The sequence below is a fragment of the Castor canadensis genome, chromosome 11 (genome assembly GCF_047511655.1).
Source record: "Castor canadensis chromosome 11, mCasCan1.hap1v2, whole genome shotgun sequence".
In the NCBI taxonomy this organism is placed as follows: Eukaryota; Metazoa; Chordata; class Mammalia; order Rodentia; family Castoridae; genus Castor; species Castor canadensis.
This window is the reverse complement of record NC_133396.1, coordinates 87,997,453-88,012,287: the sequence shown is the minus strand read 5'-3', so window position 1 is coordinate 88,012,287 and position 14,835 is coordinate 87,997,453. Positions and strand designations below refer to the sequence as shown.

At 36.4% G+C, this 14,835-nt stretch overlaps 1 protein-coding gene across 12 annotated transcripts in view; it reads left to right on the top strand.

The window, feature by feature from the left end:
• Rabgap1l (RAB GTPase activating protein 1 like) overlaps positions 1-14,835 on the top strand; it is a 750,530-nt gene that overhangs the window by 652,956 nt on the left and 82,739 nt on the right. The window contains exon 1 of one of the 12 annotated variants that reach the window (XM_074047420.1): positions 1,892-11,352. The exons of 10 other annotated variants lie outside the window; for them this stretch is intronic. In XM_074047420.1, the coding sequence (XP_073903521.1) occupies positions 11,242-11,352 (111 nt within the window). In that variant the 5' untranslated portion in view covers positions 1,892-11,241. Of the gene's footprint in view, positions 1-1,891; positions 11,353-14,835 lie in introns of those variants that run through there. One more of the 12 variants, XM_074047418.1, reaches the window with a different exon arrangement.

Here is a 14,835-nt window from a genome sequence, read left to right as displayed (position 1 = left end):
ACTCATGGCTATAAACTTTCCTCTCAAGACTGCCTTAGCTGTGTCCCATAGGTTCCGGTAGGTTGTGTTTTCATTTTCATTGACTTCTAGGAACTTTTTAATTTCCTCTTTTATTGCATCGATGATTCTTCATTAAGTAATGAGTTATTTAGTTTCCAGCTGTTTGCATGTTTTTTTGTCTTTACTTTTGTTGTTGAGTTCTACTTTTACTGCATTGTGGTCAGATAGTATGCATGGTATTATTTCTATTTTCTTATATTTGCTGAGGCTTGCTTTGTGCCCTAGGATATGATCTATTTTGGAGAAGGTTCCATGGGCTGCTGAGAAGAATGTATATTGTGTAGAGGTTGGATGAAATGTTCTGTAGACATCTACTAGGTCCACTTGATCTATTGCATATTTTAGATCTTGGATTTCTTTATTGAGTTTTTGTTTGGATGACCTATCTATTGATGATAATGGAGTGTTAAAGTCTCCCACAACCACTGTGTTGGCGTTTATATATGCTTTTAGGTCTTTCAGGGTATGTTTGATGAAATTGGGTGCGTTGACATTGGGTGCGTACAGATTGATGATTATTATTTCCTTTTGGTCTATTTCCCCTTTTATTAGTATGGAATGCCCTTCTTTATCTCGTGTGATCAATGTAGGTTTGAAGTCTACTTTGTCAGAGATAAGTATTGCTACTCCTGCTTGTTTTCGGGGGCCATTGGCTTGGTAAATCTTCTTCCAGCCTTTCATCCTAAGCATATGCTTATTTCTGTCGGTGAGATGAGTCTCCTGTAAGCAACAAATTGTTGGATCTTCTTTTTTAATCCATTTTGTCAAACGGCGTCTTTTGATGGGTGAATTAAGTCCATTAACATTAAGCGTTAGTACTGATAGGTATGTGGTGATTCCTGCCATTTAGTTATCTTAGTTGTTTGAAGGTTTGATTGTGTGTACCTAACTTGATGTTACTCTCTACTGTCTTGCTTTTTCTTATCCTGTGGTTTGGTGCTGCCTGCCTTTTCATGGTTAAGTTGGGTGTCACTTTCTGTGTGCAGGATCCCTTGCAGAATCTTTTGTAATGGTGGCTTTGTGGTCACATATTGTTTTAGTTTCTGCTTATCATGGAAGACTTTTATTGCTCCATCTATTTTGAATGATAGCTTTGCTGGGTAGAGTATCCTGGGGTTGAAGTTATTTTCATTCAGTGCCCGGAAGATCTCACCCCACGTTCTTCTTGCTTTTAATGTTTCTGTTGAGAAGTCTGCTGTGATTTTGATGGGTTTAGCTTTGTATGTTACTTGTTTTTTCTCTCTTACAGCCTTCAATATTCTTTCCTTAGTTTCTGAACTTGTTGTTTTAATGATATGTCGTGGAGTAGTTCTATTTTGATCTGGTCTGTTTGGTGTCCTGGAGGCCTCTTGCATCTGTATGGGAATATCTTTCTCTAGATTTGGGAAATTTTCCGTTATTATTTTGTTGAATATATTACGCAGTCCCTTCGCTTGCACCTCTTCTCCTTCTTCGATGCCCATGATTCTCAAGTTTGGTCTTTTGATGGAGTCAGTGAGTTCTTGCATTTTCTTTTCACAGGTCTTGAGTTGTTTAATTAATAGTTCTTCAGTTTTTCCTTTAATTACATTTCATCTTCAAGTTCTGAGATTCTGTCTTCTGTTTGTTCTATTCTGCTGGATTGGCCTTCCGTTTTGTTTTGCAGTTCTGTTTCGTTCTTTTTTCTGAGGTTTTCCATATCCTGGCTGTTTTCTTCTTTATTGTTGTCTATTTTTGTCCTGTGTTCATTTATCCATTTATTCATTGTGTTCTCTCTTTCACTTTGGTGTTTATACAGTGCTTCTATGGTTTCCTTTATTTCTTCTTTTGCTTTTTCAAATTCTCTATTTTTATTGTGTTGGAATTTCTTGAGTGTCTCCTGTACATTTTGGTTGACCCTATCCAGTATCATCTCTATAAAATTCTCATTGAGTACTTGTAGTAGTCTTCTTTTAAATTATTCTTGTGGGCTTCATTGGGTCCTTTGGCATAGTTTATCTTCATTTTGTTGGAGTCTGGATCTGAGTTTTTGTTCTCTTCATTCCCCTCTGGTTTCTGTACTAATTTTTTGCTGTGGGGAAACTGGTTTCCTTGTTTTTTCTGTCTTCCTGTCATTGTCCTTGGTGTTGTTACTGACCCTGTACTGTGTGTAATTAAGTATTTTCTAGCTTGTAATAATAACATTGGTAATATTGAGAATAGAAGAGTGAGCTGAGATGGAAAGCAAGAAGTTAAAGTAAAGGAGAAAACAAATATACAGACAAGAGGGAGAAAGCAGAACAAGGTGTCAGACAAGAGAGTTTCAAAGGTATAAACAGGGAGTGTTAGTGTACTAATCAACAGTAAGCTGAACAGACAATATAGAGACAGAGAGAGGATTGAAAATCAAAGATTAAAAAAAATAAAAAATAAGTATATGAAAGTAATATCTATATATAAAAATGAATTAAAATGAAATGGAAAATAGAAAATTTAAAAAAAAAATCAAAAAACTTCCAAGTTTATATGCAATGCAATTTCAGTCTTAATAATTTGGATGTCCGTCTCAATCTCCAGTCCTGGAGTTGGTGCCTCAGATGTTGTTCTGTAGTTGTCCTATCAAAGGGGATGCATAAAGTAGAACAAAACTACACTCACACACACACAGAAGAAGAAAAAAAAAAAGCCCCACCAAGTGTCCCCAGTTCAAATTCAATACAGTTTCAGTAAGTTTTTCGGCTTGCAGGTGTAATTCGGTTGTTCTCTCATCAAAGGTAGGGAGAAAAAGAAAAAAAAGCGTCTGGAGGCAGTTGTCAGAGTGGTATCTGCAACTGTGGCTTACCTGACTGCTGCTCTCAGCCTGTAGCTGGCGGCTTCATTTATGCAGATCTCTGGGGTGAGCTTAGCACTCACCTGGTCCCACAGGCTTTGTTTGCTCAGAGTTCTCCTGTGCGGGAGCCTCTGCTACAGGCTTTTCCCTTTCCAAGCACTGGGAAAGGCGACACTGCCCCGCGTTGTCAGGCCTGCGTGTTTATTTACAGTTCACGTGGGAAGTGGGTCTTCCCTCCTCTCACAAGCGTCCCCGCTCCTTGTTGCTGGGCGCGCCCCGCTCCCACCAGAGCCTCTCTGGCCCGCCCGGCTCATTTATTTACAGTCCCGGGAAGGAGTCCCTTCCCCCAATCTTCAGCGCTCAGGGCGCCCCACCCTCTTTCCAGCGTGTCTTAACTGTTCTTATTGCTTAGTACTCAGTTTCTCTTTTTTTTTTTTCCTGGGTGGAGGTCAGTCTGTCCAGGGGGCTATGCTGCTCTAGCCCAGGCTTGTCTGTGGGGGAACCGCAGTACCGCGAAGCTCACCTGGTCCGCGTCTTCCCAAGCCGTATGGGCGCCGGCCACTGGCGGCCCCTGGGGCCTCCTCGTTTCTCCGTTTAACGTGAAGTGGAGATTCTCTGCACCGGCTGGAGATGTGGAGGAGTCAAAGTTATGCCTTTTCTCCGTGATTATGCCTGCAAAGTGTGTCTCCAGCGTCTCTCCAAGATTTCACTATAGGAGGGTCGCTTTCTGCTTCCTCCCTCTAGCCGCCATCTTGGAATCCCTTCTGCAAAAGCCTTTTAGTTTTATTCAACCCCATTTGTCTGTTTTTGCTTTTGTTTCCTATACTTCTGTGATCTTCTACAAAAATCTTTGCCCATTCAAATGTCCTGAAGCATTTCCCCCATGTTTTCTTCTAGCAGTTTTCATTTAAGTCTGTAATTCATTCTGACTTGATTTTTATAACTCACATGAGAAGAGGTTCAGTTTCAGTTTTTCTCATGAGGATACCCAGTTTGTCTAGTGCCCTGATTTGAAAAGGTTGTACTTTGTCCAATGTGAGTTCTTAACACTTTCAGTGACAATCAGTTGGCTACAAATGAGTGGGTTTAATTCTAAGTCCTCCATTCTGTTCTGTTGCTTGATGTGTCAGTTTTTATGCTTTTTTTTATATTACTTTTGATTTAAATTCACCTCATCTCTGTAATTTTGTTCTAGTAACAGCCCATATAGACTAAGACAATCACACAGCCAGTGATTGCAAAGTCAAGTATCAGACCATGTCATTCTAAACTCTATAGTGTCTATGTTAAGCATTATGTTATACATCCCTCTTCTCATGGCAAAAATGGAGGCTAGAAAGGCAAAAACCTGGTAGTCTTTGAGAACTGCCCTTGGCCCCTTGGCCTATATGTTATATATATGAAGCTTCCCTCAGGTCTATTCAGATCTGCCTTTGAAACCTTTTCTCTTGTTGTGTCCTGCCAACATTAATTTACCACTTTGACCAGGCTAATTTCATTTACCCTGTAAGAAAAAAAAAAAGTCACTTTGACCATCCAAATTCAATCTGTCTTTCTCATGAATGTGTCTCTGTCTGCAGAAGGACTTCATTCTGTTACATTTCTACTTGACTTAATGTATTTCTTGACAGACAACATAGGCTGCTTTGTATTCTGAAATGTGTGTGTGTGTGTGTGTGTGAAGGAGGAACACAGGATTTGAGGAGCAGTAGTGTCTAGCACTTGGCCCATTCTGGTGAACATTTGCCAGACATGTTCCCCCCCAACACCTTTTTTTTTTTTTTTTGCAGTACTGAAGATGGATCCTAGGGCTTTGTGCATGTTAGACAAATGCTCTGTTACTGAGTTACATCCCTTTCCCTTGGCTTTTTGACACAAGGTCTTGCCATGTAGTCTCGGCTGACCTCAAACTCACAATTCTCTGACCTCAGACTCAAGAGCTAAGATTACAGGCATGTATCACTACATTGGGCTGTGAAGTTTGCTTCCTTTCTTATTGTCCTTTAGTGTGAAGGACATGCATGCTGGTTTTGAATCAATCAGCTCTATTTCTAGCTATCTGAATTGAGTCAAATCATTAAACTTCTCCACACATTAGTTACCTCATCAAACAAGAATAATTATAATACATTGTGAAGCCATAGTACTTACTGAATATTAGCGGGTTTTTATTTTGTTTTATTTTATTTTTGGTGTTACTGGGATCTGAACTCAGGACCTTGCTATTGCTAGGCAGGCACTCTTCCACTTGAGCCACTTCATATTAGTGTTTTGTTTTGAGACAGGATCTCCCTGTGTAGCCCAGGCTGACCTTGAACTCTTAATCTTCCTGCCTTTCTTCTTTTGAGTGCTGGAATTACAGGTGTGAACCATCACAACTGGCTTTAGCTGTTATTTTTTTAAAAAGGAAAAAGCCCACAAAATTTATTACATGTCTAAGGCATGGGAGTAATAGGCCCCTAACTACATATTACTATAATTATAAAATGTTTAGTAAATATTATTATAACCAGATTATATGTCTAAATTCTGTCATTCCTGCTCATTTAGTAAATACAAGATTGCTTTTTCAAAAAAACTATAGTTTGTGTACCATCAAATTTACCGTTTATTTTTTCTTTTTATTCTCTATCTCTTGGTTTTTTTTTTGTTTTTTTTTTTTGAGTCAGGTTCTTACTATATAGTTCAGGTTGGCTTCAAATTTGCTATCCTTCTGCCTCAGCCTCCCAAGTGCTAAGATTACAGGCTTGTACCACCATATCTAGTTAAATTCATTTAAGTTTTAACTGCCAGATTTTATCCAAGTCCGCAGTTGTAAGCTAATATAACCAGTATATAACCTAATGCTGAGTCTGGAGAGCCCTATGGAAAGGGAATCATCTAGTGAGCACTTGAGTGAAACCCTATTGCTGTTCCCTAACCCCCTCTTCTAATCTTGTGAAGAAATGAATATAGGACTGGGTGCATGGCTTAAGTGGTAGAGCCCATGCCTAACAAGCTTAAGGCCCTGAGTTCAAACCCCAGTACTAACACTACCTCCCCCCCTGAAATGAATGTAATGTATCACGTGAAATGGTTTGATTTGGTTGTTAGTTATTAAATGCTTTATAAATTAAGATAAAGTTATTTGTAAGTAGAATTCAGTGGTATACTCTGTTCAAAGTGAAACATGGTAAAGCAACACTCATGTTTAATTTTTAATTTTTATATTTGAAAAGTTTTATTGTCACATTATTGTACTGGGGATACATTATGACATTTATAAAAGTGCTTACAATATGTCTTAGTCAAATTCACCCCCTCCATCATTCTCCTTTATCTCTCTCCCTCCTTCTTAAAATAGTTTGAACCGGTCCAATTTTTCCATTTTCATACATGAGAACATATTATTTCTACTGTATTAACCCTTCTTCACTCAATACTAATGTTTTTAAGGTGTCTAAAATGCTATTTTGGATGATAGCAAACTTCAGCAAATGCTTAGGAGCACTTGAACACTTAATTTTGTTGGGTCAAGTTTAATTTGAATGTGTTGGCTGTGGATTTTCATGTTGTAATTCAGGTGAAAAGCTGAATTGTTAGAGTTACAGATCTTTCATTGTATGGAATCTACTTCACCCTCATTCTTTGTAGTAAGAAGTAAATGAGGCAATAAGATATTCTGTATACCTGGTAAGCAAGTATTATGTCCCACTGGATTTTCTTTTCTAGTTCGTTTTTAAAAGAATCTATGTTTTCTGAAGTTTTGAATTTGCCTAACAATTGCTAGCAAAGATAGGAAAGAATGACCTTAATGGCTGGAATTCAGCACAAAAATAATGGTGTTTTCATTTACCTTTGCATAAATTTAAAGAGAACTAAGATTTCACTTATCTTTGTACTTGTTCTTTTCCCATTGTAAAAACTCCATAGGTATTAGTAGACTATTCCAAAATCTAAAATATTCTCAAAAGCTTTCTTCTGTTGTTCTAGGGTTTCTGATTCACATCTTTTGCCCTTTATATCCCACTTAGAGCATTTGGGTTTTTTAATGTGCACTCCTAAGTGTAGATAGAAACCTCCTTGGAATATATTGTTATCTGTGATTATAAAAGTACTCAGAAAATTTTGTCTTTCCTATAGTTCTTTATTTCTGTGTCAATCCTGTGAACATTTTGTGGTTTTGGAGATCCCTTAACACTAAGTCATGAATAGTTAATGAATGTTTATATTGAGTTCTTTTGGAACATGTGTAAGGTTGTTCGTGAGTGATTAGATGTGGGGTCACTGGGGCAGGAGGAGCAAAGTTTCTGTAGTGCTCTGCCTGTACATGTGGGGGACTCTGCTCTCTAGGCTATATTTCTGCCCTGAATGTTTTGTCCTCCTTACCCATCTAATTCTGATTTTATGGCTGTCATGATGAGAATGTTCAACAAGTTGAACCTGAGACTTGGCGAAAGAGCCTTTATAGCCACTCTCATGAGGTGAGACAGTTTTTTATTAGGTGGGGTCATTCTTTAATGTACTTGCTGCTTTAGTGGATAACAAAATGCTCTTCCCACAATAAAGCTATTTGGCTTTCTGTATTTGGGGAGAACACAGTAATTTTTAAATGTCCACATCTTATTCATGTTTTTCTTGATTTTTGTTTTGCCTGTTACTAGAGTTGACATTTGAGAACAGATGTTTTCCAAAGACCAGATACGTTGTTTGATTTCTACTTATTCAGTAGGAATCAAGTATGTTTTTGTTTTAAAAGTATGGTACTAGAAAGATGACTGTTGGGACAAAATCAGCCCCTGAAGTGGGTTACTCCTTCAGTGTAAAATCTTAAAACATTTAAAAACTACTGGAAGTATTTTATCCATTAAAATTTTCTTGTCTTAAAAGATCTGGAAAGGCTTTTGAAAATTATTTTATAGCTAGTTTGGCCTCTGAATAGAAATATTAGAAATTATAATGTAACTAATGAAGAGTATAGCTATTGCCATTGAACCTTTTTTTAAGGCAAAAAGAGTTGATTTTTTTTTTTTAAATCTCAACTAGAGTACAAAGTAATCTGTATTTGTTAAGACATACTACCGCAACTCTGGGAGAATGTTACTAATTTTCTAAAATTAATGTTACCCTTTGATTTTTATTCTAATAGAGATTTAAAAAAGTATCCCCACCTTCAAATTCCCCCAGTAAACCTATTTAGTGAAAGGAAATGAGGCACATAGCTTTTTATGTTTTCTGCACATAGGTGAAAACCACAGATCAAGCCTGTCCCTCTCAATTTACATGACCATGAGGAAACTGAAACCTAGGGAAGTTAAATGACTTGCCTTGGGACAGACAGCTAGCTAGTTCCTGCTCAAACTGGGACCATCATCTATTTAGTTAGGAAGGCCTCTGTTTTTTGCCGCAAGTTTGTTTGATTCACAATCTTCTGGTAAATTATAGCAGTAGATGGTGCCTGCATCATACCCCAGATCTCAGGTAATTCTCCACCCCTCTGCCTTGTTTTCTTTCTTTTTTCCTTTCTTTTATTTCTTCCTCCTTTTAGTGCAGTTGCCTGCAGAAACTCAGGTGTAAACAACTATGAGATCAATGGGTCTCAATCCTGGAGTGGGGCAGGGGGTGGTGGTGATGGTGGGTGTGTAGGAAGGATGTTCTCCCAGGGAGTAAAAAACTGTATGTAAATATGACTGTGTACAAAAGCTACAGAAGTTTGGGGGAGTGTCAGTGGAGCTGTTACACTGTAGAAAATGTCTTAGGAACAGACAAGTAGTTCAGGAACAAGTTTTCTAAGAGCATGCTTTTTTGTTGGAACCATAGTCATATAAGGAAAATACTAGAAAATTTCCTTCTTAGCCTCTGACAGTAATATTTTAGGGTGTATTTTAAGAGTGACAAAAATGAAGATTATAAATTAAATAATCCTTTTTCAGGATAAATACACACTATGGCTAAGATAGAAGATCGTTTGGATTTAGAAGTGAGATATTCTAGTCATTGTGGCTAGTGAGAACAATCTTTTTGAAGGTAACAAGTCAGACGCTTTTTAAAAAACTTGTCTAAGAATTTTTGTAGAATTCGAAAAGGGCTTAGTTATTTAAAGTTGCCAGCTTCCGTTTATGTAAAATTAAAACTCATTACAGCCTTTGATTATGTTTCTAAAAATGTTTAAAAACAAAAATGTTTTTGCACTTACATTCTGATGTCTTAAATAAATATTTTATGAATTTAATAGGTAGCACCTCTAGGTACTGTTTGCCATTGTTTTCTGGTGCTTTTTTTCTTGGGTTAAATGTTCTTCTTAACTTGGAAGATTACCTATTGTTACGCTGAATGTACTCTCTGGGTACATATGCGACTGCTCAAATGTGGTGCTAGTTCTTGTTTGCCCCTGGGCGGTTGCCAGCAGGGCGTAGAGCATTATGGGAAGTAGTTTCATTACCTTTCACAACAGGTGTCTTTGTCAGTGCACCTTATTCAGATATCAGTGCGTGGAAGCACTGAGTCACTGTACCAAAGGAAAATATGAAAGCAAGAGGAATTGCTTTCACATCTAGAAAATTGTGCTGCAAGAGAAATTGAAATCTTCTGGTGCTAATGAATCCATGAAGAGGTTTACAGTACCTTTAAAAATACTACTGAAAAGATAAAAGGAAACTTAAAAGGTATGAATTGCCTATATGCATTGTCTCCTGGTTACCACTTAAGTTTTACTTGGTTAGTCAGCTTTAAGATAAATGTACGGTCAAAAAAAATAATGAAAATAAAGTTTTAAACACAAAGCTGCATTGTAGGGGGTAAATGACATAAAAAAATGCTTTACTAGTTTCAGTGGTCAAACACAGTTTGAAGCTGTTTTAATCTTGAGGATTTATTTAAAATACTGCATTTTTTAAGTAATAGTTTTAAGCCTATTAGACGTGCTTGTTTCCTAGCAATAGATTTTTTTTATGTCTGTGCAAGCACTTTTAATTTAGAACGCATATAGAAATTACAAAACTCTCCTAATCATATTTAAATGGCACAAGGTACTAACTAGTTAAGTATTTTTATCTCTGGAAAATGAAGATATGTTAGTTACATATGGGAAAATAGATGCTATAGATCTGAGTTTGTTTACTTGTTTTCTGAAAAGCAAACAAATTTAAGACAACATCCTGCCATTGTAATGCAGACTAAAAATTATAGCTATCAGTTGTATTTCTTTTGATTTTTACATAGACATTTCCAAATTGATTTCTAATACTAACAAAAAAATATTTTTCATAGTATGGCAGTGTCTCTGTAAAAAGCAGAGAAGCTATTAGGAATATTGGATAAAGAATTTTGGGGGGAACTTTGTCTTCTGTTCTTGCTTAAATTTTTTCAATAGAAATAGCATACATAATACATCTGGGAAATTGAGGCAACCTTGCAGTGTGTAGCTTCCAAATTTTTTATCTTGAAATACTGAGGTCCATATACCATCTCTAGCTGTACTTTACAAACCACTTCTGCTAGCTGAAGCTACCAGAACCAGCAAACGGTTCAAGCTGTATGCTGATTAATTAAAAGACACCTCTAACCTTAAATATAAAAGGTGACAGGAACATTTATCTGTAAGACAAAAGCAGTTTATAAATGAGACTCTTGTCTTGGTTTTGGAAGCAACAAAACGTTCTGTTTAAGGTTTTTGGGTTTTTTTCTCAGTGGAAGAAAGGGAAATGATTCTTAATTAGTATTGCTGCCCCAAATGAATTGTTTCATTTTTATATTTTGATACTTCTTTTTTTTTAAACAGACATAATCAGAAGGAAAAAGGAGTCTTTTTTTCATACTTCAGGAGATAAATTTTAACTGCATGAAGAATTCTATAAATTATCAGAAACTTAAATGGTTATCATCCATTTATTTTCTAAGAATATGAAAAAGTAAGCATTAAAAGCATTAAGAAAGTCTACCTTTCCTCTAAGAAGAATCTTCATATAAATAATACTGAAGTAAGAAGATGAACCATTACCAAATTTTTAAATTACCAAGAACATAACATAAATCAACTTTTTGGTTTTGATTTTGCGGAGTTTGACATAGGATATTTCTAGTTAGGAAACATGTCTTCTATTTTTTTGGATTTTAAAGAGGAGTTCCAAAAACTGAAATTTTCCATCTGCTGTGTTAAGAATGCAGAAGGTGTTTATAGTGTATACTTCCTGCATAGATAAGAGACCTCCTTTAGTTTTCTACTGGGGGTGAATTGCTAGACAAACCTGTGTTAGCAGCTGCTTTTCTCTTTTTCTTTCTGGATTTTTGACACTCAACCCCCTTGAACTTAGGTGGGTGTGTGCTTTGGCACTGAACTGCAGTAGGATTTTTCCTGGGATAGTCTGGTCTGGAGCTGGGGCAGCGGCTGCTGCGTGGAAAAGTCAGCTGGCAAGATGATGGAAGAAATCTCCATTATGGTAGCCTATGACGCCCATGTTTTCAGCCAACTACATGATGAAGACTTCCTCACTAGTCTGGTGGCCATCAGCAAACCCAGGTCCATGGTAGGTAGTGCCTTGAACACTACACTGGGGCTGTTCTTACCTCTTTAATATGGCAGTTATACTCTGGCATTTGAGGCATAGTTTCCCAAGAATTACAACAGAAGTATTGCTGTATGTTACAGGCTACAGCAAGGTCTATGGGTTTTCAGTGGTTTATTTACATGATAAAACACTGTTGTACATTAGAGTACATTTTAAATGTTAGACTAATGCCTTCCTATTTAGTGAGGTTGAGAGGAATTTTATAATGCCAAATATCACTTTATCCCAAGTGTTTTTCTTGTATATGTGCATATAATGATTAGGTGAGACTAGCAACATTTATATACATTTAATTCAGTCTCTTTGAAGTAGAACATTTCTACATCTTTGTGAATTGAGCTATCTAAAAATCAAATTTCTTTCAGGATCTAAAACTATTACCAAGAAGCTATTCTGAAAATAACTTCTAGAACAATTTTAGTTTTTACCATTCTCAAAGAGTTTTCATGTGCATGTCCTAGTGTAATAGAAAAATAAACTTCTTCCAGGTATTTGTTGTTTGCCCTGTAAATACCACCATCATAATGGCCAGTAAGCAAAAGAGAGTCTTCCATACATTTAAACAAGATTTCCTAACTGTAGTTGTGGTACCTTCTTGTTCATTTCATTTAATAGTACTCATAGCAGCAATGGAATGAAAAGATTTATCATAACAGTTAAACCTTACAAGTATGGAACCCCACTTCCCTATTTTAAGGCATAAAAACACAGTATGGCAGGTTTTTTTTTCCCAAGTAGTAAACTGCAGTGAAAAAATAAAGGGCAACCCATAGAGATTGATTACATATGGATTATAACAGTCAGATGCAACATATCAACCGTATTTAGCTATTAATTTGAATTAACTAAAAAAAAAAATCTGAAAGAAAATCTGGAGAAATTTGGCCACTAATTAGTTATTTAATGATATTAAGGGAATTATTTAATTTTTGTTCAATAATATTGTTTTAAATGGCAATTTAGAGATAGATATTGAATAGTTACGGATGAAATGTCTGCATAGATTCAAGTGGATACAGTAGAGGGGTTGGTGATGTAAGATGTGAACTTAGTAAGTGTGAGTTGTAATGAGTGCCTAGGGATTTGTTCGTTATGATCTTTTCACTTCTATAGATGTTTCATAGATAAGGTTTAAAAGAATGAGTTAGACGAAAGAAAGAAAGAAAAAAACAACTGCAAAACCATAATATGCTTCTGGAAGTGTTTGTTAACACAGAAACATCCAGCCTATTTATTGCATACTTTTCTTAAAAAAGTATAAATAATTTCTATTTTATAATTATGTATACTTTATGAAGTTTATTGCCAACCCCTAGATAACCACACTGAATCAGGATAATCATGAATATTTAAATTTTATTTTAGCCATTAATTTTGCAATATTCCTCCATGAAAACTTAGCTAGAGTTCAAAATTGTTTAATTTCTTTCTGATGGTCCTGCCAAGATCCTCTTAAAGGGTCTGTGCTAACTCTTCAAAAACTTATAGGACTTTTCCAGACCTAAGGGGAGAAGAAACAAAATGGCTTAGTGGTAAAGCACTTACCAGGCACGAGCAAGGCCCAGGGTTTGATCCCCATCCCTGCAAAAACAAACAAAAATCCAGCTAATGTGCTAGTGTGGAGTAGCAAAATATAGAGAATATAGGAGACTGAAAAGATAAACAGCGACTGACTCACAGGAATCATCTTACTTTTAATAAATAAGGACATGCAAAAAGAAAAAAATGCGTGATGACTACATAAATGAATAATAGCATACTTGCCAGGAAACACTCTTAAATTTGTAGGGTTTTTTATTGTTGCTTTGGGTTTTTGGGTTTTTTTTTTTTTTGGGGGCAACTCTAGGGTTTGAACTCGGGACTGTACACTTGCAAGGCAGGTCCTCTACCTCTTGAGCCATGGCCCCAGTAATTACAGGGTTTTTTATATGTATTTTATATAGGATTTGTATAGGAAAGCCTTGGAAGTATGAAAGATGTAGAATGCTGCTTTGTATACAAAACTTTTAGTCTACATGTTGAAGTGTTACATTACATAACTTTCTGAAGATAATTTGGATTTCTTTATCAGATTTGAAATTTAAAATAGTCTTTTGGCCAGGCATCGTGGCTCACACTTAATGATCCTAACTGCTCCGTAAGCAGAGATTAAGCGGATCGCAGTTTAAAGTCAGCCCCGTGCAAATAGTTCACAAGACCCTATCTTGAAAAAAAACATATCACAAAAAAAAAAGCTGGTGGAGTGGCTCAAGTCATAAGAGCACAACCTAGCAAGCATGAGGCCCTGAGTTCAAACCCCAGTGCCACCAAAAAAAGTCTTTTGAAGATAATAAATGATTTTAGCTTGTCTGGAAAAGTTAAAATCGTTCTAAGATAAAATATCATTTGCTTCTGATTTCATACTGAATCCCATTTTGAATTTTTGCTTTGAGATAAACTCCTTTAAAGCAAATTAAATTAAATTTAATTAAGGATTAAAGAAATCCTTCTACAGTGTGAAGTAAATTACTTCTCAGTCTTTTTTTTTTTTTTACCACCATCACCATGTATATATATGTGTGTATATGTATATATATATACATATGTATACACACACACACCCATTTTTTTTTTGAAATAGGATCTCGCTATATATGTAGCTCAGACTGAACTTTAACTCACTAAGTAGCCCAGGCTGGCCTTGAACTTGTGATCCTTCTTCCTTGGTCTTCCAAGTGCTGGGATTCCAGATGTACCACCACATCCACCATACAAAATACCTTTAAAGTCAGCTTAAGGTGCTCACACAGTAAGCACTTGAAAACAAACCAGGGTGTGAAATCTCTGAAGCTTCCTGTCAGGGCTTCTGTCTGGGAGTAGAATGGTCAACATTCCTATCTACCACCTCTGCTAGTTCCAGTTTTCTGTTTTTATGTTTCTTTATTTTGGCCATATTAGGGTTTGAGTTCAGGGCTTCATGCTTGCTAAGTGGGCACTCTACCACTTCTGTGACACCTCCAGCTCTCCAGTTATTTATTTATTTATTTTTTTGTGGGATTGGAGTTTGAACTCAGGGCTCCACACTTGTAAAGCAGATACTGTACTGCTTGAGTTGTACCTGCAGTCCATTTTGCTCTGGTTATTTTGGAGATGGGGTCTCAAGAACTATTTGCCCTGCTGTTCTTGAACTGCAATCCTCCTGATCTCAGCCTCCCAAGTAGTTAGGATTACAGGTGTGAGACATTGGTGCCCAGCGTCAGCAGTGAACAAGTCTAATAACCCATGCATACTCTAGCAAGCTTAAATATTTCAGGTTAAATGTTAATTTATAATCTGAATTATTTCAACTTTTTATCTATAAAGTAGCTGTGAAGATAACGTTGCTTTCAGAGGTATGTTATTAAGGGCCAGTATGTAAAACTAATAACATTTTTTAATACAATATACTGGACCTACGTTGAA